This window comes from Lepidochelys kempii, chromosome 1 (assembly GCF_965140265.1).
Source record: "Lepidochelys kempii isolate rLepKem1 chromosome 1, rLepKem1.hap2, whole genome shotgun sequence".
Taxonomy (NCBI): Eukaryota; Metazoa; Chordata; order Testudines; family Cheloniidae; genus Lepidochelys; species Lepidochelys kempii.
The window spans coordinates 136,275,462-136,302,530 of NC_133256.1; the positions used below are offsets into that span (position 1 = coordinate 136,275,462).

The 27,069-nt window shown below is 40.2% G+C and overlaps 1 protein-coding gene across 1 annotated transcript; it reads left to right on the forward strand.

Moving 5' to 3' along the window:
- Positions 1–50: 50 nt before the first annotated feature.
- On the forward strand, positions 51–26,955 carry ZRSR2 (zinc finger CCCH-type, RNA binding motif and serine/arginine rich 2). The gene is made up of 12 exons (XM_073355750.1): positions 51–469; positions 1,597–1,676; positions 2,187–2,262; positions 3,775–3,883; positions 6,693–6,779; positions 9,853–9,891; positions 11,707–11,822; positions 14,330–14,543; positions 18,076–18,131; positions 18,411–18,520; positions 19,453–19,936; positions 26,576–26,955. Exons 1-12 carry the CDS (start codon positions 423–425, stop codon positions 26,577–26,579), a joined length of 1,422 nt encoding a protein of 473 aa, XP_073211851.1. The 5' UTR covers positions 51–422; the 3' UTR covers positions 26,580–26,955.
- The last annotated feature ends 114 nt before the right edge of the window (positions 26,956–27,069 follow it).

Consider the following 27,069-nt stretch of genomic DNA (forward strand, 5'->3'; position numbering starts at 1 on the left):
ACGCGGGGCGGGGTGAGTGGCCGTGACGTGCCAGGGCCTCGCCTCTCTCCGGACCGGCTTGTGCCCGCGCGGCCACCCCCTCCCCAGGGGTATTTCCGGCCCTGTGTGACACGCCGAGCGCGCGGAGGGGCTCACGGGTCCCCGAGGAAAGAGGCGCGCGCACGAGCACAACCCACCCCGTCTGGGATCAAATCACAGCACCAATCCCGCCCCCGCGTCCCTTCGCCCCGCCCGCCGCACATGCGCACCGCAGCCGACACTCACCCCTCCGCATGCGCAGGTTTAGCCGTCGTCCCCGTGTCGTGCATGCGCCGTTTTACACACCAGTCCCTGCTTCCGCCCGACCCAGGGAAACGGAAGGAAGGCGCCGCTTTATCCTCTTCCGGTTTCGTATCATGTGACGTCCCCCTTCCCTGCACAACATGGCGGCCCCCATGCTGATCCCCGCGGCGGCCCCGGAAAAGCTGGGGTGAGTCTGGGGGCGCTGCTGTGACGACCCCTCGCCCTGCCTGACGCTGGCACTACCGGGGGCCGCTCCCCGGTGCCGGGCCCGCCCGGGCCGCTGTGCCGGTGGGAGATTCCCACCGCCCGCCCTGTGCTGCCGTTAGCAACAACGGGGAGCCTGGGAGCGCCCCCGCCCCCCCGCCCCGCGCCAGGGTCTGCGGCGACATAAGCAGGATCCCTGCCCCGCGCTGCGCCTATCCCGTCTGCATCGTGCGGTTAGTCAGCGCCCCCTCTCTCCCCTGTAGATGTGTTGTGGAGGATGAAGCAGCAATATGTTTAGCTCGTGCCTGAATATTTGGGGCAAGAAAGAGAGAAGTCAACGAGGATTCTTCTCGCTCTCTTTCCACCAGGCCCAATTACAGGCTAGAATGAGAGGAAGGCTAGAGATGGTGGTAACAGTGCCGAGAAATTGGAGAAGGGGAGAAGTTTTCAGAAGGAAATTATCATGAGTTCAGTTTTGGCTGCAGTAAATTTACCTTGATGGAGAGCCACATTGATGCAGAGCTATCAGATGCAGACTGAGATGTGCTATTGGCTAGAAATTAGAATTGGAAAGGTAGATCTCAGAATTATCTGTAGTATTTACACACCCAGACAATATTTAGAAGGGGTAGAAGGCAAGGACAGAGTTGTAAGGGCCCTACAGACAACAAAAGAGAGGAGGAAGAGGACCCACCAAAAGAGATGCCCAAGGAATAATAGGGGAGATGTGAGAATAATTGGGAGAAAGTGGAGTAAACAACTGTCAGTGCTAGCCTCATGTCCCTACGTGTTATAAGTCAAAGAAGAACGTGATAAGGCATGTGTGATCAAGCATGTGTGATCAACGTTGTAATGTCAAAAGCAGTAGCGAGCTTTAATCAGTAGCCTTAATTATTGGCCAGATGAAGTTCTAAAGTCAAGTTTTGCTGCTTTTTTTAAAGTAATGTCTGAAACTTTTATAGAAATACTGCTTCTGTGAATATTTGGTGTTATTTAACATATTTGATTTTATGACTTTTGTGTTTATGACAAACTTGAAATGTTTAACTATACAACAAAAATGTTCTGATAACATTTCATAATACAAGTGATGTACTTTACCATCTTTAGCCATAAAAAATACAAAGCTATTCTGAAGAAAGAAAAACGAAAGAAAAAGAGACAAGCGCTTGCCAGATTAAGAGATTCAGGTAATAGATAAGTCTCTTTTGTTGCTACTTTGTAAGGATGTACAAGTTATTTTTTCTTGTCACAAAGAAAAGGAGACATTAAAATGTGAGCAACGTTATCTGAAGGACCAGAAGACATACAATTTTAATGATGCTCCAGAAGAATGAGATTTATAAAATAGAATTTTTCTTTAGGAGATCTGAGCATGTAGTGCATTATTACCCACATACAGTGTCAAATGACTTAAAACAATATGTAGTAAATATTTTTGAAGGTTCTTACAGGTTTTTTAAATGAATCTTAAGTTTAAGCCTACAAGAGTAAAGGAAAGCATGTACACTAACACATGAATATCTTTGAAGAAATGGTATTTTTGATGTTTAGTTTAAGGAGAAACTAATTTAAAAAAAAACTAGGGTAGCTCTAATTTGAAGGTTTATATTATAGCATTTCTGTTATACATAGTGATGAGGACCAGGAGAAAAATTATATTTAGATGTATGTACAGGGACATGTTACTTTTTCCTCAGAAATCACAGAAAAAAGTGAACCATTGCCTGAAGAGGAGGAACTGGAAGAAGAGGAAAAACAACTTGAGGCTGAAAGGTAAATAATCTAGAGTTTAAAATAATATCTGCAGTTGAAAAATTGTTGTTTAGTCTTTTATTTAATTTCATGTTGAAATCTCTGACAATTATATTTTGTAAATCAAAATCTATTCTTGTCCATATTATGTAGCGTACAGTCAGATTTCTCTGAAAAATTACCATATATTCTCGTTCATTAGCCCATTCTTTTATAAGCCGACTCCCCAAGATAGATAGGTAAAAACAGTAAAAACTGCATGACCCTTTCATAAGCCAACCCTATATTTCAGGGGTTGGCAAACTTTGGCTCCTGGCCCAGGGTAAGCCACTGGCGGGTCGGGACGCTTTGTTTACCTGGAGCATTCACAGCGTCCCAATTTGACTGGGAACGGTGAACCGTGGCCACAGGGAACTGAGGGGCTCCATGCCTGCAGATGCTCCAGGTAAACAAAACGACAATAGATAATCAATTCAATGATTTTATAACGTTTAAAATCATCACATTTTGGTATAGACCCATTTATAAGCCGACCCCCGCTCTTTGATGCGTCACGTTTTTACCAAAAATATTCAGCTTATGAACGAGTATATCCGGTAACTGTGGATCAAACAGAGTTTTCTGTGCGCAGCAATTTCAGAGAAACTAGATTTACTTGTGTCCATAATATATGCAACAATTTAACCAAAATCACTAAATTGGAAAATTTCAATCAGTTTATTTTGCCTAGTTTTAGCTCCTAGGATAAGCAACAAACATATGGCTGACTATTATGGCCCGCAAACATATGGCTGATCATACGAGAAACTGCTGAGCTTGAATTAATATGCAAACTAGATACCATTAACTTGGGTTTGAATAGAGACTGGGAGTGGCTGGGTCATTACAAATATTGAATCTATTTCCCCATGTTAAGTATCCTCACATCTTCTTATCAACTGTCTAAATGGGCCATCTTGATTATCACTACAAAAGTTTTTTTCTCCTGCTGATAATAGCTCATCGTAATTAATTAGCCTCTTATAATTTGTATGGCAATTTCCACCTTCTGTGTGTGTGTGTGTATATATATATATATATATATATGTTGTCTTACTATGTGTTCCATTCTATGCATCAGATGAAGTGGGCTGTAGCCCACGAAAGTTTATGCTCTAATAAATGTGTTAGTCTCTCAGGTGCCACAAGTACTCCTGTTCTTTTTGCGGATACAGATTAACGTGGCTGCTACTCTGAAACCATATTAAATTATGTTCTAGTCCTGCCCAGAATTAATGTTGATCTATTGATTGGAAGCATATCCCAAGAAACTCATAATCTGGCAACAGAATTCAAAAGAACATGAATAAGCACCTTTTTGGGGAAATGTAATGTGAAGAAAAAAAACTTATAATTATTTAACACAGCAAGATATTATAACTATATTTAATAAGTCTGCAACCATGGCAGCTGAAATATAAACAAAAGTATGTCCACAAATTACTGATGAACACTGAACTTTTCTTGCTAAGTAGCATCTGATTTTATTGGTAGGCAAAAACTACATGAGGAATGGTTGCTGAGAGAAGAAAAGGCTCAAGAAGATTTCAGGCTCAAGAAGGAAAAGGAAGAGGCCACGAGAAGACTTCAGGAAGAAGAGGAGGTGAAGTATAAATTGAGAACAGTGTTTAACTGATACTGCCCATCATCTGGGAAAAATATTAATGTCTTTCTGTTGTGTAGCAGCTACACAATGCTTGGAAGTCCAGTATGTTTATTTTTTTCAGTTTTGATCTTAAAAAACATATAAACCATTCCTCACCAAAGGATATTTATGCAATGCTCTGACCACCCTTGCCATAAATCTAAAAACTCAGTTCTGGAAAGGTTACAATGTATAACATGGTTGATGACAGGATGGATAAAAATCAATTATTACTATTTTTTAATAAAAAATCATATTTAAAATATAAATACAGGTTTATTGTTAAAAATTGTGCTGACTTAAAACTTATATTTGAAATGACAATATGAAATATGTTAAGGCCTATTTGTGACGGGTTGGACTCCGTGGGATGTCACCTGGTGTGCTGGGACGCCACTGAGTCAGACTCTTCTGCCAGCCTGGGCCCCCTTTATCTGGTCTTGCTGTGTTAGGCTCCCCAGCCTTTTCCAGCCAAGCACACCCACAGGGCCACACCCAGCTGCACAGAGAGACAGAGATTGGCTCTGCGAAGGCTCAGTTTAAGGAGCTTGCCACAGTACCCAGATGTTCACCTTCCCTTCCCCTTGGAGTACAAACCCAAAATTGTATGAAATTGGTCTCTTTCCTCAATGAGAAGGAGGGTCTGCACAACTTCTCGCCCTCGGAGTTAGAAATCACATAAACTGGGTTATATTCTAAACCAGAAATAAATGTTTTAACTATAACAGGTGTATTTTAAGTAGTTAAGGAGGTAGCAGACAGAACAAGGCAGATTACTAAGAAAATAAAAACAGAGCACACAAACTAAGCTTAATACACTAAAGAAACTGGTTACATGTAAATTCTCACCCTAAATATGGTTCTAATAATCTTCTTCACAGGCCAGACGCCATTCCAGCCTGGGTCCAGTTCTTTCCCCCAGTTCAGTCTTAGTTGTTTCCAGTAGTCATCTTGGGTGGGGTAGCAGGGGAAAATTGATGGCCTGGATTACCTTACTCCCCACCCTTAAATAGGATTTTGCATAAGGCGGGAGTCCTTTGTTTCCTAGTTTGACCCCCCTCCCCATCTTCTCCTGGAAAAGTACAGAATTCAAGATGGGTTCCAGTACCAGGTGACATGGTCATATGCCTCTGTAGGGCCCTGTAGCGCCCCTGTAGCCATTCTTCACAGGCTGATCCACATGTTCACAGGAAGACAAAGCTCTTTTACTGTCCATTGTCTCTTGCTGATGGGCCATCAGCGCTGTCTGGCTTTTTCATTGTTTTACCTGAAGTGTTAGCTGGGGCATCACCCAAAATAGCATAGTTGAAATACAGATACATAGTCAGTATTCCTAACTTCAGATACAGAACTGATACAGGCATACAAATTGGATAATCACGTTCAGTAAATGATATCCAATAATATCTCACATGAGCCATCTTGCATAAAGTATATCTCAGTTATGTCACATTCATATCATAAGCATATTTCCATAAAGAATATGGACTGATACGTCACACTATAATCTATGAAAATAATTTAAATTAAATAAAAATATTTAAGCAATACATGATTGCTGTCAAGTTTTGAAGAAAGTCAACCAGTGAACTGGTGAAAGTCACTGGCTGAGCATCTGGAATCAGTTTGCTGAAGTACTGAGCCAGCTTTTGATAGCAGTAGCTCTTCTGCAGATGCATAGACAATATTGTCATCATCTCAGTTTAGTCAGCAAGTTCAGTTACATTATTGTAGTTCATTCAAAGTTAAGAAACCAATGGGGAGTTGAAAAAGCATGAAAGCTTATTTTCTTCTACCAGTCTCGGTGTGAGAGAATAAGATCGACTAGTTCTAAAATCTTGAAGGACTTGGTGATCAGTTCAATTCACTCTTTACAGATTGTTTCCTTTATTTAATAAATCAGTTTTAAATGCAAAACGTGTTTTAATTAACCTTTTTCTTACGTATCCAGCGCATTGCAGTAATAACGTATTTTAAAATGTTGTCTTTGTGCATATTTGATTGAATTCAAATATCCATCCAAATAGAGCCTGACACAAATTACAGGTACAAAATTATCTAGTCAATAATAAATGCATCACTTACCATTTTTTACCATATTAAAAATATAAACATTAAGAATCTAATATGTAAGTTAAGCCATATAATTACTTAAATGCATATAGATACATATAATGTATCCTTCTGGTTTGCAAAAAGTACCAAATTTAGTGGAAAGGCTATATTTAGTTGCAAATCAACAAGTTATAACGACAGGTTTCGGAGTAGCAGCTGTGTTAGTCTGTATTCGCAAAAAGAAAAGGAGTACTTTTGGCACCTTAGAGACTAACAAATTTATTTGAGCATAAGCTTTCATGAGCTACAGCTCACTTCATCGGATGCGTTCATCGGATGCTCACGAAAGCTTACGCTCAGATAAATTTGTTAGTCTCTAAGGTGCCACAAGTACTCCTTTTCTTTTTGCAAGTTTTAATGGTTACCAAACAATGAGAATCAACACTTCTTTAGGAAAATAATTAAGATGTATAAATGCAAAGCAGGATTAAAATTAAAGATTTAAATCAGCGTTTATTGCTTCGTGATTTAAAACATGATTAAAATCGACAGTTTAAGTTACTTTGATATAAATGAGTCCACCCTGGGTGATGGTTTTGGATTTACCTCTAGTTTTGTCATTCATGTACATATGTGTATGTATTGTATTTTTGAAGGAATATTCTTTTAATCATTTACCAAGAAAATGAACAGTTTCTTTCTTCTCATAAAGAGAAAGATAAAAGAAGAATGGGAAGAACAGCAAAGGAAGGAAAGAGAAGAGGAGGAGCAGAAGCAACAGGAGAAGAGAGAGAGAGAGGTGATGCCTGCACTGGGAGGATAAACACACTGCATATCCTCTTACAATACCAAATGTAACAGTCTACAATTATATATAAATGTCAAAAGACAGCTTGTCTATTTATTGGAGTTAAAAAACTGGGAGTGGAAATAATTGACAGGTGTTTTTCTGAGACCTGGAAATAGACCCTCAGTATATTATTATACTATAATGAAGCCTTATATTGGGGATAAAAATTATACAAAAGTAGCCTCAGTCCTTCAGTTTGTGTAGCAACATATGGCTTCTTGTATTACTCTTCCCTTGTAATTATTTGCATTGGGGAAATATGAAGGTATATTGCTGGCACTCATTCTCACATGTGCACTTAACATGTAACACGTTAAAGATAACTCTTAACATAGTATTGTATATTTTCCCTATCAGACATCTGAGCAGTCTTAACGTAATCATTTTTAAAAAGTTCCTTACTTTGATCTGGAATTATATTGCTGCTGTTCCTTAACAGTGTTCTTACTCAAAAGATGTTACAGGTCCTCTTTACCTGACTCATTCATCAGGATGTATCTTTTTCATAACTTGCTGGGTGGGGAAGAATACAATATCGAAAAGTGTTAACAGCTTTATAATTAATTTAACCAAAAAAAGTTATTTGGTAGAATATCTGCTTAGAATTTAGAGAGATTGTAGCTGTCCCCCTGGATTTCCTCCTACAAAGGTCCAAAGTCAAGTTGACCCATTGCTGTCATCGGGGAGGGATGATCACAACTTTCTGGAGTTCATCCATCTCATTTCAAGTTCTCCAGAGCAGCAAGAGATGAAAACCAATCTGATCCTACTCAGTTTCATTCAGAGCTGCTTCACCAGAAACAAAGATGTGATTCAGCCCACTGCCATCTTCAAGTAACTGCAGCAGGAGAGGAGAGAGAACAAGTAGTTTTCCCTCCTGCTTTTAATAATGGAAGATAGTACTGAGGTTACTGTACATACAGTAATTCCTCGCTTAATGTTGTAGTTATGTTGCTGAAAAATGCTACTTTAAGCGAATCCAATTTCCCCATAAGAATTAATGTAGATGGGGTGGGGGGAAGTTTCCAGGGAAATTTTTTTCACCAGACAAAAGACATTATATACATATACAGTGTAAGTTTTAAATAATTTTAAACAATTTAATACTGTACTCACCAATGATGATTGTGAAGCTTGGTTGAGGCAGGGGCCTAGCAGGGTTAGGACACAGGGGCTTGCCCCGCTCCACCTGCCCAGCACTCCTGCCAGGGAGTGGGGTTGAGGCATGGGGGCTTGCCCTTTTCTGCCCACCTAGTGCTCTTGCCAGGGAGCGGGGTCAGGGGCTTGCCTGCTCCTCAGCTGGAATGCTGGGTGGAGCTGGGCAAGCCCCTGCATCCCGACCCCACTCCCAGCAGAAGCACTGGGCAGGCAGAATAGGGCAAGCCCCTGCTTCTGCAACCTTATAGTGGAACATTGCATGACTTTAAATGAGTATGTTCCCTAATAGATCAGCAACCTAATAACAAAACAATGTTAACCGGGATGACTTTAAGTGAGGAGTTACTGTACTTCTCCCGTAGAAGCAAAGGAGTAACGCTGACAGAAATTGTCAGTCACTCTCTGGAACTACTGAGGAAGTGATATGAGTGGTGGCAGCCACCAAGATATAGATATGATCGTCTGGATAAAGATAAAACTAAAAAGTAAAATGTGGGTGAGTGGTAGAAGTGGACAGTAGACTAAGAGGATAGAAGACTGATCCAAATGGAATGAAAGAGTGGAGACTGTAAAGGAAGGAAAGGGTGGTTGGACTTGGTTCAGCAGTCAGCACTTACCCAGCTGGGGCAGAATTATGTCCCTCATTCCCTGGGTAAACAGGAGCTGGGAATACTGTGCTGTCTGGCTGCAAAAGCAGTTCTATCCACCACTCCCCCTCTCCCTCCACCTAACAGAAAGTTGCTATGATGCATGTCTTCTGTGTATGATTCTAGATGTCCAAACCAAGATGAAGGTATGAGGAGAATCTCAAACATGGTGGGACAGACTGAAATGGAGAAAAGAGAAAACAATAGAAAGATTGAAATGATAACTAAAGGGGAAGAGAGTGGTGGAAATAAGGTGTTAGTTGTTAATTCCTGGAATCCAGTATACAGTATAGAAGAGCACTACTGAGTTGACAGAATAAATGTCATGCTTAAACTGGCCAGCAGAAATTTCTGAATTGTTAGCTAAAACTGGTTCCTGAATTCTTCGTGGTCACCTGATGGTGGGCCACAGACAACTACATGGTCAAATGGTGCTGACTCTGCACCTTGTTTCAGCTGCTAAATTACATTAAAATCAATATAAATACATTACATACTCTCCTAAAATTGCTCTTCAATGTAAACGATTGCTGTAATTGCCCAGGAACTATATATGATCAACACTTGGAAGGGAAGGGTCCCCATGATTGTGACTGGGAGGGGAGGTGGGTTCATGAGCCATTCGTTATTAATACATAGTTCAGTCCATAAAAAAAAATTGAGAACACCAGAGTTAAAATAAAATCCAAAACTTTTGCTATAGATGTTACTGAGTGGGCTGTGTGTATGCAAAGAGACCTAAGACTAGGAAAATCCAGAGCTAACTTATTAATATTAAAAATGCATTTTAAACTTAAGTGGTCACTTCTCTTGGCTTGTCCTGAATTCCATTTTATATTTATGCCCACTTATCAAGCAGAGCGTTAGTACCACAGATATGTTTAGGTGTGCAAAGTAACATACAGTTCAGTGGCAGCAAAAATAGAGAAAGGAAACTACTAGCTTCAAAAGTAACTTTGAGAAGTGCTCTAGCATTTAGATATTAGAAAACGATCATCTACAGCGAAGTCTTCTCAGATGTATCCTTTAACAACATTATAGGGGGTCTGACTTACTGCAAAGCAAAATATAAATTTTCAGTGTTTTTAAAACAAACCACCACACTACTTTAGAGAGTATGGTCATTAAATATTGCAAATTAGGTTCTTAACTAAAGAAACCAGATGAGTTACCTCCCTTCAGGGTTTTCACTAGTCCTGTGTTTGCACCATTTATAGGAAGCTGTGCAGAAGATGCTGGATCAAGCTGAAAGTCAGGTATGTTCAGTCTCTTTTCAATAAAGAACTGAAAGATCACTATTCCCTACCATCTGATTTTTGTCTTCTGGCATGATATTAATCTCTTCTGAAGAGAAGCTAATGGCCTTGTATAATTTAATATGTAATGGTTTCCATGAGCCATAAACAATGTATTTACTAGCTGGAACATATAATTAAGCACATTTGTGGCTATTTGGTAGCAGTGCAGCTGAGAGTGCTTGTTGCTGTTCAGGAGAGCCAGGTCCAGAATGACTTTGGGATTCTGCTTTCTGGGCCACTGAAGACTTGTTATGATGGTATGTTTTCTTTGAATAAAAGCAGTCTGCAGCAGGAGAAAGTACTGATTCTGAAATAAAGAGGGAACCACTTGGCTACCTGGAAGAGTGTAGATCTCATATTGGTCAAAAGTAGTAAGAAAATCTGCAGAATGTTCTTAAATTAGATCTCAGTGCCTGCATTCAGTCTTTCCATTTCTTTAAAAGAAAGCAACTCATTTTATCTCACCCAGTCAGTAAAGGTTTGTAAAGGTTCTTGCACTGAATAGACTCTTGCACGTATCTAAGAAGTAAACTTAATTATAGTTACCCATTTCAGAGTTGATTGCTATTAGCCACATTGGAATAGTGTTGGATTCTCAATTATATTTAGACTGAGCAAGGAAACTAAACTTCTAATTGACAAAATCTGGATGGAATACTTTGACTGTTTTTATTGTCTAGGGCTCTAATATACTTCTGGGAGAGAAACAAAGGGAAAGTGTAGTATATTGGAGTTTGAAATTGAAAGATACGAGGTTTCAGTTTGTGAGTTCTACCACTGCTGAAGCCCCAAATGACATTCTGCCATGGCCCCCTCCCAAATGGTGCTATCCCCAGTAGAAGTGCCAACTGTAAATAATCATAGCTTTCGCTTTATTTGGTGTGAGAAGCACTACTTCAACACTTTTCCAAACTGCTTTGCTTATTAAAATGAGTAAAATTCACCTTTTGAAGGGTGCTTCCAACTTTGCTTCAAGTCAACAAATACTTCCAATTTGGTAATCTCATGTTGCATTTTAGGAGTCCCAGGTCAGTGGCTTGAGTACAGAACTAGAAATGGGGAATTCCTGAGTTTTAATCCCGGTCATAGCTCTGACCGATTTTTTTCTGTGGCCTTGAGCCAAGTTACTTTAACTTTAGTACTTCATTATTCCTATCTGCATAAAAATTGATACTTGTTTACCTACTTCACTGGGCTGTTGTAAGGATAAATTAATGGACCCAACCCTCAGTTCCTGCCAGAAAGCATTCAGCCCAATTCAGGAAAGGGGGTGCAAAGATGTCTTTAGCCACTGTTACACTCTCTCAGTCCTGGGGTTGCTTGCTCTGAGGTGAATCTCTTCCTTGAGGATCCCCCTATGCTAGAATGGTGGGCTGTCCTAATGCAAGAAAGAACATTTGTAATTCTCTTTGACAGTGCAAGTCCAGTGTAAGGACTGAGTACTGTCGTTGTTTGTAAAAACTTAATGTATCCTGCACTCTGGCAAATGGAAAATTTCCATTTGTGATCTTAAGTTCCTTTTTTGTAGAGTTTCCTCGAATCTGTGTAGTTACCAAGGAAGAGCTGTCCATCTTTAGATAGATTAGAAGCACTTGGATGACCATACAGGGCAGTATTTAAAATCCTTGGTTCAAACTCACCTGGGTGTCAAAGGAGATAACACTGAGTTACATAAGTATTGAATTTGACTCCTTGCTGTCACATTTATTTATTTATTTTACTGTGTTCTGCTCGTTAAAGTAATGATATGTTGTTAATGGTGTTTTTAAACAGCTGGAAAATGGCACTACCTGGCATAACCCAGAACCCCCAGAGAACATAGGAACGGAGAAAGATAGAGCTAATTGCCCATTTTATATCAAAACAGGATCCTGCAGATTTGGAGACAGGTAACTGGTCAAATGTTGGAAATATAACATGGTTGAAAGGGGTTTGCTCCTTTGGGATTTCTTACAGGTTTGTGATCAGATTATCTCCTCACTATTGCTGTGTGGGTTTCCTGTAGACTTACTAGATAAGATTCTGTTCTCAGTTATACAGCTCTGAATTGAGAGTAAAAGCAGTGCACAGTCAGAATTGGGTTATCTTTTTTTATTAGAACATCAAACTGCCAATAGTCTGGTCCCAGTTTTGATCTGACTGACTGATTCAGCAGAAGCATTTACAGAGGTAGATCATTATGTCATCAGAGTATATGCAGTTTCCTACTATTATTGGTACAGCTCCAAAAGAATATGTCCAGTCAGATATCTACTTAAATTTGCATACACTGCACCTAAAACAGCTACAAAAACAAGGTAGTGTACATCTGTGTGACTTTCCAGTATCTCATTATTTGTACAGTACACATGGTCATTGCACATGGTCCATCTAATTTAGTATCCTTTCTCCAAAAGTGCTCTGTACCAGATGCTTTACAGAGAGACATGCAAAATACCCATTGTGGACAATTCTACAACATAATTCTGGGGAAGCTTCTTTGGCAGTTAATGGCTGGCTTCAATCCTAAAAGATGAGAGTTGGTACCACTTTTAAACCTCATCCTAGCTATTTCAACTGCAGATGACATTTTTACTACTCAAAATAATATTTAACCCATTTTAATCCTTCTAAGTTCTTTGTCTCAATGGTATATTGTGGCAGAGAGTTCCATGCGTTAATTATGTATTGTGTAAAAATAAAAATGTCAGTGGTTTTAAATGTTTCCTTTTAATTTCATTGGGAATTCCCCTGTTCTCATAAGACAAGGTGAACAGAACTACCTGACCTTCTAATCTCTTACTTACTGCCTCTGAAAACTTAATAAGCCCTAATGTGTTCCAATGACTTGAATCACACGTGTTTCCTTTCTTGGGCACTGTTCTGTTATGAAATATATAAAATGAATGGTACAGAAGATCAGTAGGGTGCTCTTACCATTTTGCAATACCAGAAGGGGTCGTACCATCAAATTGAAAGGCAACAAATTTAAACCTGAAATGAAGCCTTTTTGTATAATTCATAAATAAGCAGTGGAAGTCTACATGTTGAGGTTGAGCTTAGTAGGACTCAAAGTTAGACTTGTGTCAAAAATGAAAACATATTTACAGTAGATAGGATCTAAGTATGTGTCAATCACTAATTGCTTGGAGACAGGAAAAAACTTTCTTCCTATGGACAGCCTATTCCATAGTTTTCTGTTACAGGGCTTGTACCTTTCTCTGTAGTATTTGCTCTTTGCCGCTGTCAGACATGATACCGAGCTAGATTGCCCACTGGTCTGGTCCGGTATAGCAGAATCCCATTTATCTGATCTAATTGGGACCGGGGCCAGATTGGATAATCAGAAAGTGGGATAATCTGGAGAATGGGAGAGTGCAATGCTGCAGCACTAGCTAGCAGCACTTCTGGCCCTTGGGTCCTGGTTGTGTGGCGGAGAGCGGGAAAATGGAGGGTTGGCTAAACGGGGGTTTACGTTCGTATATCATGAACAAACCTCCTAGCTTTATTGTAACCGGGTTTCTATATTTTCCAATTTTAGTTTCCTATCATACAAGGTTTCTTTGTCTAGAGTTTTAATAAATGTGGTAGTTTGACTGCATTGTATTTAAGCTGTATCCTCTGAAGTGTGCTTCCAAGAAAGAACTAGCACATTTTGGACAGAGCTTTTTGACTCAGTTACCTGGGTGAACAGGGGAGTGTTTGAAGCAGAGATCCTAAAGCATAGTGAAACCCTTCTCATTCAGAAGCAAGACAGAGAGATTACTATTTGAGGGTGTCTCACTGAGCTTCAGGCTGTTATGGTGAACACCGTATTGCAGTATCTGAAGGCCACTTATGGCCACCAATATGATGTGATGTAGGTTAAATTAAAACTTCTGTACAGAGCTGTCACTTGTAAAATGTAGTATTTCCATAGCTGTAGATGCTCACAAGCTGGCGCCTAATTTTCCTTCCTCTTCCCCTTCCCAAAAGGGTGAGAGTAGTTTCATTAACTTCAATAAGAGTTATTTAATTTTGCAAAGAAGAATGGAGGGGCTCTTACAGAAGTAAGACTTTAAAATATCTTGCAAGACCCTTCAAAAATTGAACAGACATTCCAAAATAGCAGCATTTGAATAAATGCCTTTCATCATTTTTGAAATTTCCAACTGATGATTCTTTGTGTGTTTGTGAACACTATTGGCATTTGTATATGGCAAGATGCTTTAAAACTATCAGGAAACTTGTCTTGAATTACCTGCTTTACTCCTTGAAATATGCTGATTCCCATAATTACATGAATGAAGCTCCTTTTTAGAATATTTTCTTGCAATTCAGAGCTGTTAGTGGGTCCAGAAATAGCAAATGTTTGCAGCTTTAGCAGGTGTAGCCTTTGCTGAAAGTGAGGTTTTTTTCTTTACCATAAATTATATAGGTGTTCCCGCAAACATAACTACCCAACATCTAGTCAGACGCTTCTGATCAGAGGTATGTTTGTTACATTTGGGATGGAGCAGTGTAGAAGAGATGACTATGATACGGATGCGAGTCTTGAGTACAGTGAGGAGGAAACCTACCAGCAGTTCCTAGACTTCTATGAAGATGTACTGCCTGAGTTCAAGAATGTGGGAAAGGTTATTCAATTCAAGGTATGCATATGAACCCAGCGATAACCATCACATCTCATTGTTCCTTTGCCAGTCTTGACTAGTGTAAATCTCAGTTGTGGAATAGGTCATAGCTAAGTTTATGTACAATTTCTCAATTAAAACTGCGTATTTCTGATGGCACCTGTAAACTAATCTCTGGGTCATCACAGAGGATTATATTTCTTCAAGATTTAGGTGAAATCCCTCCCAAAACGTATTCTGGGACAAACTCACAACATATCTATAAAATTACCTTCTGAAACAATCTGTTATTTCTCAGCCCTTATCTTACTAAGCTTTTGAGCAGGCCAGCATGTTCTCAGATCATTTTCAGGGCTGGAAAATTTTACCAACCACCTACTAGCCCAAGGACTAAGCCTTTTAGCCAAAGTAAAGGTAGCAGTGCTGCCATGGCTGTGTGTCTCTCACCTTCCCCCCCTTTCCCCTGACAAACTAAGCCTGTGGTAATTTAAAGGAGTAAAATGGTTATATGCTTGATTTATTTAGAACACAGTCAACTTTCTGTTTAATTCACTTTTTAAAAATGTAACTTGCTACTAGGACTTGGTGAAGAGCAGAAAAATATTTGTTTGACAGATTGAACGAGTATGAAAGTAAAATGTTTGAATAGTACCTGACTAATTAGAAATGGTAGAATTTGTTGCAGAAACTGCAGCTGTGACCAAACACCAGCTTTTTATAGTTGCTGCAAGTTTGAGTGGCGTTGGACCTCCTGCACCAAGTTGCAGTGCCATGCAATCAAATTTGGCCTGGCTGCCCCTTTGTCCTGAGCAGGTGGGGGCGGAGGCCACTGAGGAGAAGGATGGGGCCAGGGATCCATGTGGGTTGAGGCCAGGCTTCCCAGGAGGCTTGTCCTGCTCACTACCCAAGCTCTGTGGTGAGTGCTGCTGCCTGCACTCGGCCCTGCTGGTGCTGGCCTTGCACTTTGACTTGATGCAGTTTTGCCTCCACCAAGTGATGTGGGCTAGATCTGCCAAGAAGCAGCTTCTGTGTGATCTTGAGGACTTTGCTTTCTGTGGCTGCCCAGCTGCACCAGAGGATAGGCTTGGGGAGGCCTAGGTGAATGGGGCCAGTTTGGGACATTTTGCCTCCCACAGTCACAGGGCTTGGGACAGCAGAGCCCCAGCAGTTCCAGCCTCCCACAGGCTTTCAGAGGTCTCTCTGTGCCTGGGGCCAACTCTAGAGCACAGGGGCTCAGGCCCTCCACACCAAAACCACAACTTTAAATCAACTGTGGCTACAACCTTTGAACCAAAAAAACCACGATTTTCTTTTCTTACAGCCTTAATTCTGATCTATTCCAAGAAAGAGAAGTATCTTCTCATGACCAGTCCTGATTGTTTTCCATTTTTATCCCTCCACCCTCTTTCCTTTTGTTGAACTCTCTGCCTTTCCTTTCCCCCCAGATATTTTTCTCCTGTTGTACAATACACTTGTCCATTGTTGGGAATTGTATTACAAAACAAAATTCCCACCTGAATGCTGTGAATTGCATTGTTGATAATGAGGCTTGGGGGATCAGAAAGCAAGGCAATACAATGACTTTTCAGTGGATTTCATTACAGAGTAATATATACAGGAGTTGAGTTAGCTGATGATGTGGCCAAAGTTGGAAGATCTGAAACTCAGTTTGGAATGACAATGGTTGAGGATATTGATGCCTTATCAAAGAAAATATTAGCTGAAATAAATGGTTGAAAGACAAGATTTTCTGAAACCAAAGGATTTCTGAAAATAACATCCACTGTTGTGAGAGTAAAGGGACACACACTGTAGGAATGAACATCAGCAGATGGCATCTAGATAGATGCACTCTGCAAGATGTTTCAGGAGCAAGCTTTCACAACCACCTATGCCTTTGAATATAATATTGTACGGATTTGACACCTTGCATCAAGCCCTTGACTTGTTGGAGTCACCTAATTCATTCTCAGATTTCATGCTGGACATTATTACTGTGGGACAAGACAACAACAAATTCCCACCAGTCCAGGTGTAGACAATGCTCCTAAGGCCAGTCCCAGTTGTACCGCCATGCAATTAAACCTGCTTTTCATCAAGTTTAACTAACATGGTGATAAACACTTGAAGCTGCAGAGCCTTGTCAACACTAAAGCTACCATTGATTAACTTGCACTGGTAGGTATTTTTATAAAATTCCCTAGTGTGCACTCGGCTTATTTCTTGCATGTCAATGGTGTGATCTGTGGTACACTATTGGTAAAAGCTTGTCTGTATTATGCTGCCGTGGGGCCATTCTATATCTAATGGCTTGAATTATTTTACAGTGTCTGAGCCAGAAATGTTGACTGTAGCATTACTTACTAATAAGCTAATACCACATTCTCTTTATTGAAGTATTTCACCTATATCTGTCTGAAAATTCCTATCCTAAGCATTTTCAACCTGGGTAACATACATCTGATCAGTAAGTTAAATCTGAAGTAATGTACCTTTATGTAACATTTCAAAGATTAGAAAAATTTATTTGTGCAACAAAACCATGCCATCAAAAGAGCTTTTAAATCACTTTCAATGGAATGAAACCAACTTTTTGGTCCAGTACAGGAAAAAAAACAACAGCAGGGGCTAAATATTTAAGAGCTATTTGCATAGTAGCCTTCTTTCTCCTGTCTTCAACTGAGCTTCTCTTTATTCCTAGTCAGATTGAGATGCTTATATGTGAATTTAGGAATTAGTGCTTAGTGCCCACTTCAGAGCTGGAGTATCTCATATTTAAAAGGGTGGCGACACCCACCTCCCAAAATATCAAACTTTTTCAGTGTCAGCATTGCTTGTCTGTTGAAGTACATGTTGTGGCTATTTTTTCATATCTGATTTTTCACCTCTGTTTTTCTCCATCTCCTTATTCATTCTCCCCCTTGTCTTGTCAGTTTTTCCTCTCCTATAAGTGTCATTAGTGTCTAATGATGAGCATTAGCAGCTCCAACAGCACTTTTAGCCTTTATTACTACTAACTGTCATTAGCTATTAAGAGTCCAGGTGGTGTTGACTGTCTTTGTAGTATTGGTGATGCCTTCTTACAGTCCAGCTGGACAGAACACCATGTAATCAGGAGGATTAATCATGTAGCGACACATCAGTGTTGCCTACCCAGGGTGCAATTCTAGAGAATGAAACAGAACCTGATTAACAGAGCATGAGGTGTAGTATGAGATGTGTGTGTGTGTGTTTTCAACTAAAAGCTGTCAGCTATAGGGGAAAAGAAAACGCCTGTGTTTAACATCAAAGCAAACCATTTTAAATGTTGTTCAAATATACCACAAATACTTTTTTTTAAACAAACTTCTGTTTAATCAGAATTAAGTATTCAGTTTTATTAAACCTGTATGTGAAAACCAGGCCAGAAGAATTGATAAATAAAATACTTTTACATTCTTGTCACCCTACGTGTGAGCTAAACTGGGATGCGTATAGTTCCATCATGAATGAACTATGTGGATCTCTCAGTATTTCAGAAGCCTTAATCTGACATTTCATCTCCTCTTAGGTCAGCTGCAACTTTGAGCCTCACCTGCGGGGAAATGTATATGTTCAGTACCAATCGTAAGTGCCTTGCAGTTAACTTTTATGACGCTTGACAGTTATATACGCTAGATCATAAGCAGTACCCAAGTAATACAATTTTACTTTTTCCTGTTGGGTTCTAAAAGGTTTAATTCCATATTCCTATTTTACTTAAATTTGAATGTCACTTAAACCCCATTTTATCTATGTGATTCATCCCCATACTGCAGTAAGAGTCCAAATTTGATAGAGAACAGAATTTAAAGGATTGTATGATATCCCAATAATGCTACAGGCTGCCTTATCTTTAAATTAAAGGGAGCGAGACTGTCAGGAAGCCCTTACTCTATTCAATGGACGATGGTATGCAGGACGACAACTTCAGTGTGAATTTTGCCCAGTGACAAGGTGGAAAACTGCTATATGTGGTACGTCAGGGATCGACCTTTATAAAAGGGAAAGTCTCTCATTACTAAAAGACTTATTAGAGAACTAAAAGATTAAGAAGTGATGTCTTACCGGCTTTCAAATCAGAGAGATCCACATAAAATTACAGGAACCTTTTGGGGTGCAAGGCAACAAACTGAAAACATGTACTAACTTGACTACACAAGCTTTGGGCAGGAAGTGTATATGGTGTCCAACTGACACTGCCGGGGGGATTTAGGAAACTGACTGTAGTTAGGATGCAGTAACACCCTCAACCTTTAGGAAGAGTGTTTTGGGATAACAGATGATTGTAAAATAGGCAGGATGTACATTTTTATATCTCATTCGAAACCAGCAACCTAACTGGTTCTGAAACATTAAAACATAGCTTCTTCATTATGATCAGTGTTAACTATATTTAGCTGACTCTTACCTCAGTCTTGCTACAATCCGAAATGTATTTATCTTGAACAGAAAATTCGCACCTCCAGGATAGCACTTAGGCTATAAGGGGCCAGTCCATGCCGATTAACTCATGCCTTTACCAGAAATCCCTGAGATTTAACTAACACCCATCCTGCCCAATTTACGTAACTAGGAAAGTTAAGTTATAAAATTACTAGCTCACTTTAGCATAAGACATACTAGAATGCTTGAAAGCTAAAACTAATATCAGGATGGATGTGTCTCATGAGTAAGATTAGAGTATAATCTTTGAAAAGAATTGAAGTGTGTTTTTTCTTTGTCGATGAGGCTGATAGGCGTGGTATGAATATCTGTAGTGGAAAAGGCCAAAAGATTAAGCGGAACAAATCTTTTAAAATACATATTTAATTAAAATGGCTGACATCTCATTAAAAAAATAGAATTGTTGCCTTTGTATAACATTACCAGTAACCTTCTTTTTAAAAAATAAAAATATCTGTTGCAGGTTTATTTGAAAGGCAGAAATGCCCAAGAGGGAAACACTGCAACTTTCTTCACGTATTCAGAAATCCACACAATGAGTTTTGGGAGGCCAATAGAGACATACATATTTCTCCTGAACGGACCAATCTGTCAGCTAAAAACTCTGAAAGGAGAAACAGAACAGGCCATCATGAGGACTATTACAGCAAGTCAAGAAGACGGAGCAGCCCTAGCCCAGATCATTCTTACAAAAGAAATGGAGAATCAGAGAGGAAAAAAAGTAGCCACAAGAGCAAGAAAAGACGGCGGTGTAGCAGATCAAGAAGTTGGGAACGAAGGCAGTCACATAGTAGAGGGAAGAAGAGGAGAGGTCGTAGTCGCAGCAGAAGTCGTAGTTGTACACGTGGTCGTAGCAGAAGCCGAAGTAGAAGCTCCTCTCGGTCCAGGAGTCGGGGCAAAAAGAGGTCAAATAGCAGAGGAAGAAGTAATGAACCCCCTCCAAAAAAGTGAGAATTCTTTGAGGAGTTGCCACTTGAGCAACTGTTGTGTTACCAAAGATACCATGTGTGCAGTAGATGGCTATGTACCAAGAATAATGTTGTACTACATTAGGGTATATCTTGTATTAAAATGAGTATCTTCATAGTAAAGGACCCAAGCAGGACTTAAGAGTTTAAGAAAGATGGTACAGATTTATTGATTTAAATTTACCACAGGGTCCTGGGAATTCAATATTTTGTGTAAATCCTTCCTGTTGGACTAGACACCTTAATGTATCCTACGATCAGCTGGAGATCAGGGATCAAATTCTCCCCACCGTGGAAGAAAGCTCCCTGTGCTGCTGCTTCCACACAGTGCTTCCCCAGCAGGAATATGGGGGTGAAATTAAGATTGTGAATGTCACTTTGCCTCGGCTGCTAATGACACTGAGCAAATCCTGCATGTAGGAACAGCACGGAGGTGGTCGTGCTGAGGGAAGGAGAAGTGAAAGCCTGGAGAACAAAAATACCAAGAGGGAGTGCACAGGTGGTTGATTCAGTGGTAGCCCACTTGATATTCAATACTGTGCTCCCTGAGCTAGCTGTAGAGATTATGTGCTTGGTTCAGCAAGTTAGCTGGGGCATAAATCAAGGCAGTAATGTTAAGGCATGGTAATCTAAAGTGGGTTGGGTTTTATTAAGTGAAGTAAGGGCTAAAGATTACTGCAGGGATACTATAAACCAAAACACAAGAGCTGCTAACTGAGGAGCAGAGTAGCTGAAGAAATGAATAAAGTATGTATAGGAGAGTAATTAATACTTATAGGGCTGTCAGGACTTCCTCATTCCAATTCCTTATACACTTTCCTATGTGGAGCATGCTGCCACTAATGAATTTGGATGAATTGTTTTGAAGAAAGCGGTAATAAAATACCTTCTAGAAATCAAGGTTAATCTTGATAGATGGGATGCTATTAGTGTTTAAAATCTTTGTTAGCATTCCAAATGGATGTTTGAAACCCGTACAATCTTGGGGTATAAATTAGATACAATACTTAGGTGCCTAATTGCCCTTTGCAAATCTCTCCTCAACTCCCACTGATTTTTTTCAAGAGGAACTGGGAGCCCATCTTGTTCTTGAAAATATCCCCCACAATGCAGATACTTATAGCCACACTATTAAATAGAAAAGGAAATATTGATTCCAGCCTTGACTTGAGGGTGCAGCTTCTTCTAAAGCTTTTACCATGCATCAGTGGTTAATATCAGTGCATTCAGCAGCTGCTGTTGTTTTTTTCCTCCACATTTAAGCTGTATGGGCATGCATTCAGCACCAAAAACTAGACTGCCACAGGTCTGCTGCTACAGCTTTGAGGTGTTAGCATTCATTTTCCAACTGCTTTCATACCTCATGCTTCAGTACTACCATTTCCCAGAACACCTAAGTGAGGTCTGAGTGTGTGAGGATTCAGAATCAAACAGTCATGTGCATGGCTTTTTGTAATAACACTACAGTTTAGTACAGGATTATTTTTATTTGAAATCACACCTAAAGGTTTTTTTAAATGTAAGCTGAAATATTGCAAGAGAAATAGCACAAGGGCTCAAAAAGGAACTAACTTGAGAGGATGGATTTTCCAGGATGTGTATTTCTACTGCCATTACAGCTCATGAAGACTTTACAAAATGCAATAGTACTGGTACGGGTCCTATCACATGGTATCCTAAAGGAATATGACAGTAGGTCCCCAGTGTGCTAGGTACTGTACAAATACAGAGACAGTCCTTGCTCCATGGAGCTTACAATCAAAGACAGACACTCTCCCTCCTCCCCCCGCAAATGAGGGCATTTCAAGCAGTCTATAGTGAGTGTAGGCTATTGACAGGATCCCATCCCAAAATGACTTAATCCTGGTGGAATTAAAACGGGTTCCTGTACTGCTGCAGTGTTTCTTCAGAGCACATAACTAATTTCATGGCTATACATCAGAGAAAAGCTGAAAGTTACTGAGCTAGATGCAGTATAGTGGAAAATCAGGCCCTTCATCTCTTCTGGCCCTCAGTCAGCATGGATTCACCAAGGGCAAGTCATGCCTGACTAATCTAATTGCCTTCTATGATGAGATAAGTGGCTCTGTGGAAGAGGGGAAAGTGTTGGATGTATTGTTCCTTGACTTTAGCAAAGCTTTTGACACGGTCTCCCACAGTATTCTTGCCAGCAAGTTAAAGAAGTATGGGCTGGATGAATGGACTATAAAGTGGATAGAAAGTTAGCTAGATTGTCAGGCTCAACAGGTAGCGATCAATGGCTCCGTGTCTAGTTGGCAGCCGGTATCAAGTGGAGTGCCCCAAGGGTCGGTCCTCGGGCCGGTTTTGTTCAGTATCTTCATAAACGATCTGGAGGATGGTATGGATTGCACCCTCAGCAAGTTTGCAGATGACACTAAACTGGGAGGAGAGGTAGATACGCTGGAGGGTAGGGATAGGATCCAGAGGGACCTAGACAAATTGGAGGATTGGGCAAAAAGAAATCTGATGAGGTTAAACAAGGACAAGTGCAGAGTCCTGCACTTAGGACAGAAGAACCCCATGCACCACTATAGACTAGGGACCGAATGGCTCAGCAGCAGTTCTGCAGAAAAGGACCTAGGGGTTACAGTGGAAACAGTATGCATCCAATGAAGTGAGCTGTAGCTCACGAAAGCTTATGCTCAGATAAATTGGTTAGTCTCTAAGGTGCCACAAGTACTCCTTTTCTTTTTGCGAATACAGACTAACACGGCTGTTACTCTGAAACTTGTTTGAGTGATTGGCTGAACAAGAAATAGTACTGAGAGCTTTGCTTCTGAGAGCTACTGACCTGGGACAAGAAGCAATTTAACTTGTCTGACATGCAGTAGCTGCAGTTTTTATTCTTTGAGGCAGAGTACAATAAATGACAAATATCACTGAGACAGGTGTCACTCACTGTTGAACAACTGTGTAGCCTTTAATACAATAATTGTGGTAATGCACAGGATGGTCATCATCTCTGTTGAGGAAATGACTCTTGCCTTGAAGCACGAAAGGCAAAAGTTAGAGCTGAAAGATTACCAAAAATGTTTTAAACCTTTCCTGCTATTGCTATGAACTGGAGAACCAAGAATATCAGGGTTGGAAGGGACCTCAGGAGGTCTAGTCCAACCCCCTGCTCAAAGCAGGACTGATCCCCAACTAAATCATCCCAGCCAGGGCTTTGTCAAGCCTGACCTTAAAAATATCTAAGGAAGGAGATTCCACCACCTCTCTAGGTAACCCATTCCAGTGTTTCACCACCCTCCTAGTGAAAAAAATTTTCCTAATATCCAACCTAAACCTCCCCCACTGCAAACTTGAGACCATTACTCCTTGTTCCGTCATCAGCTACCACTGAGAACAGTCTAGATCCATCCTCTTTGGAACCCCCTTTCAGGTAGTTGAAAGCAGCTATCAAATCCCCCCTCGTTCTTCTCTTCCGCAGACTAAACTATCGCAGTTCCCTCAGCCTCTCCTCATAAGTCATGTGTTCCAGTCCCCTAATCATTTTTGTTGCCCTCTGCTGGACATTTTCCAATTTTTCCACATCCTTCTTGTAGTGTGGGGCCCAAAACTAGACACAGTACTCCAGATGAGGCCTCACCAATGTCAAATAGAGGGAAACAATCATGTCTCTCGATCTGCTCGCAATACCCCTACGTATACATCCCAAAATGCCATTGGCCTTCTTGGCAACAACGGCACACTGTTGACTCATATCCAGCTTCTCGTCCACTGTAACCCTTAGGTCCTTTTCTGCAGAACTGCTGCCGGGCCATTCGGTCCCTAGTCTGTAGCAGTGCATGGGGTTCTTCTGTCCTAAGTGCAGGACTCTGCACTTGTCCTTGTTGAACCTCATCAGATTTCTTTTGGCCCAATCCTCCAATTTGTCTAGGTCCCTCTGTATCCTATCCCTACCCTCCAGCGTATCTACCTCTCCTCCCAGTTTAATGTCATCTGCAAACTTGCTGAGGGTGCAATCCATACCATCCTCCAGATCGTTTATGAAGATACTGAACAAAACCAGTCCAAGGACCGACCCTTGGGGCACTCCACTTGATACTAGCTGCCAACTAGACATGGAGCCATTGATCGCTAACCGTTGAGCCCGACAATCTAGCTAACTTTCTATCCACTTTATAGTCCATTCATCCAGCCCATACTTCTTTAACTTGCTGGCAAGAATACTGTGGGAGACCGTGTCAAAAGCTTTGCTAAAGTCAAGGAACAACACATCCACCACTTTCCCCTCTTCCACAGAGCTATGCATCCGATGAAGTGAGCTGTAGCTCACAAAACCTTATGCTCAAATAAATTGGTTAGTCTCTAAGGTGCCACAAGTACTCCTTTTCTTCCAACAAGTTTGTTTACATTTGCAGGAGATAATGCTGCCAACTTCTTATTCACATCACCTGAAAGTGAGAACAGGTGTTTGCATAGCATTGTTGTAGCCAATGTCGCAAGATATTTACATGCCAGATGTGCTAAAGATTCATACGTCCCTTCATGCTTCAGCCAGCATTCCAGAGGACATGCGTCCATGCTGAATAACAATCCAAAGCAGTGCAGGCTGACGCATGTTCATTTTCATCATCCGAGTCAGATGCCACTAACAGAAGGTTGATTTTCTTTTTGGTGGTTTGGGTTGTGTAGTTTCCAAATCGGAGTGTTGCTCTTCTAAGACTTCTGAAAATATGCTCTACAGCTCATCCCTCTCAGATTTTGGAAGGCACTTTAGATTCTTAAACTTTGGGTCAAGTGCTGAAGCCATCTTTAGAAATGTCACATTGGTACCACCTTTGTGTTTTGTCAAATCTGCTGTGGAAGTGTTCTTAAAATGAGTATGTGCCGAGTCATCATCTAAGACTACTATAACATGAAATATATGGCAGAATGCAGTTAAAACAGAACTGGAGACATATAATTTTTTCCTCAAGAAGTTAAGCCACAGACTTAATGCATTAATTTTTTTTAAATGAGAATCATCAACATGGAAGCATGTTCTCTGGAATGGTGGCCGAAGCATGAAGGGGCATATGAATGTTTAGCATATCTGGCATGTAAATACCTTGCAATGTCAGCTACAAAAGTCCCATGCGAATGCCTGTCCTCACTTTCTGGTGACATTGTAAATAAGAAGCGGGCAGCATTATCTCCCATAAGTGTAAACAAACTTGTTTGGCTGAACAAGGAGGCGGCCTGAGTGGACTTGTAGGCTCTAAAGTTTTGCATTGTTTTGTTTTTGAATGCAGTTATGTAAGAAACAAACAAAAGCTATATTTCTAAATTGCACTTTCACGATAAAGGGATTGCACTATAGTACTTGTGTAAAATGAATTGAAAAATACTATCATTTTTACAGTGCAAATATTTGTAATAAAAATAAAGTGAGCAGTGTACACTTTGTATTCTATGTTGTAACTGAAATCAATATATTTGAAAAAGTAGAAAAACATCCAAAAATATTTAATAGATTTCAATTGGTATTCTATTGTTTACCAGTGCAATTAATGATTCATTTTTTGAGTTAATTGTGTGAGTAACTGCAATTAATCAACAGCCCTAGAACTAAAGACGCAATTTTTAACATGGAGGGTAACTAACCACTGCATAAATTAGGAAGGCTGTGGTAGATTATCACTAACATTTTTAATCAATACTGGATTTTTCTGATGTATGCTCTAGTTCAAGCAGGAATTAATGCAGGAAAGTGGCATGGCTTGTTATACAAGTCAGGCTAGATAACAGTCTCTCAAGACCTTATCTATGAACCTCTTCCAAAAAAGCCTTAATGGAGTAGATTAGCAAGCTACAGGGCTCCACTTTAGCATGCTGCAAACATCAGCATCCCTTATAAGCTATGGAGTCTGTATGCCTCACCCTTGTTCCAGCTTCACAGGATATGAATGGGAGGGAAAGCAAATAGAGAATGCATTGGCAGAGGAGGTTGGGGGGACAAGTGGCTAAAGCAACAATTTTGGGGGGAGAGCATCGCTTTGAGGGAAGAAGAGAAGGTAGGGTGCATGTTCAGGTTCTCTAGTTAGTAAGAGATAAATGGCGGCGCTAATTTACAATACACTGGAGAGAGAAATCTGACAACCTTGTAAAGATGCTGGTTTATCACTTCACTGAAATATGAATACAAAACAACAGCCTCCTGCTTTCTAAGGCAAATAAAATCAAGCAGCAGAACAAAACTTTTACAGTCCTGGTACTAAATGAGATCAAAAGATGGAGTCCAAACTGCCAGGAAAACTAGATTTCCATGGTAGCTGGCCCATAGAGGTAAATTTTACAGCATGGCAGAATTAGCAGAATCCTGCCTATAAATTAGAGAAGTGAGGTTAGCTTGAGGTTGATTTATACCCCTAAATGCTGTTTTGCAGTCTATCCTTCAACACTTGGAAAAATATTCTGCAAGGCATTCAATTTGAAAATTCTTGAAGAGTCCAATGCTCAGTATTCCAAGCACAGCACAGACTATAGCTGGTGTAGAAAAGGATGAAGTAGAGAAACTTGCTCTTGCATTTAAGCTTGCTTTCATCTTATCTGTGTCAGGAACCCTTTAAAGGGAGGGTACTAATGATTTTCCACACTTCTTTCTTCCTTCAGGTAAAGCCAAGTGGAATTCAGACAAGAATCTTAGTGCTCGCTTTTTGAAAAATGTGTGGTGGCTTCTCCCAGTTAGACACACACTTCAACTGAAATGAGGACTGCCTATGCTGTACTGAACTGCCCTTTATCATAGTCAAGAAATTGAATGTTAAGCTTGTATTATCCAACACACCTTCAGTTAATGTGTTTTTGGCCTTAATTCTTAAATGAAATAGCACTATAGCCTAAACTGAATATCCATTTAGATGAAGTTTCTTTACAGTAAAGTGTTTAATGTGATTAAGCTTTCAATTACCTGCTAACTTATTGTTTTCTGTAAAATTTTTAATAGCTGTAAATAAATGGAATCCTTGAGTACACCTTACTTTTTTTTTTAATAAAGTTTGATGCAAATCCAGTGATGTAATGAAGTTTAATTGTGCATTTTTACCTATCAAAGATTTACCCATCCTCTTCTTCCCCTTGCAAAAATATTAAACCTTTGATTATAT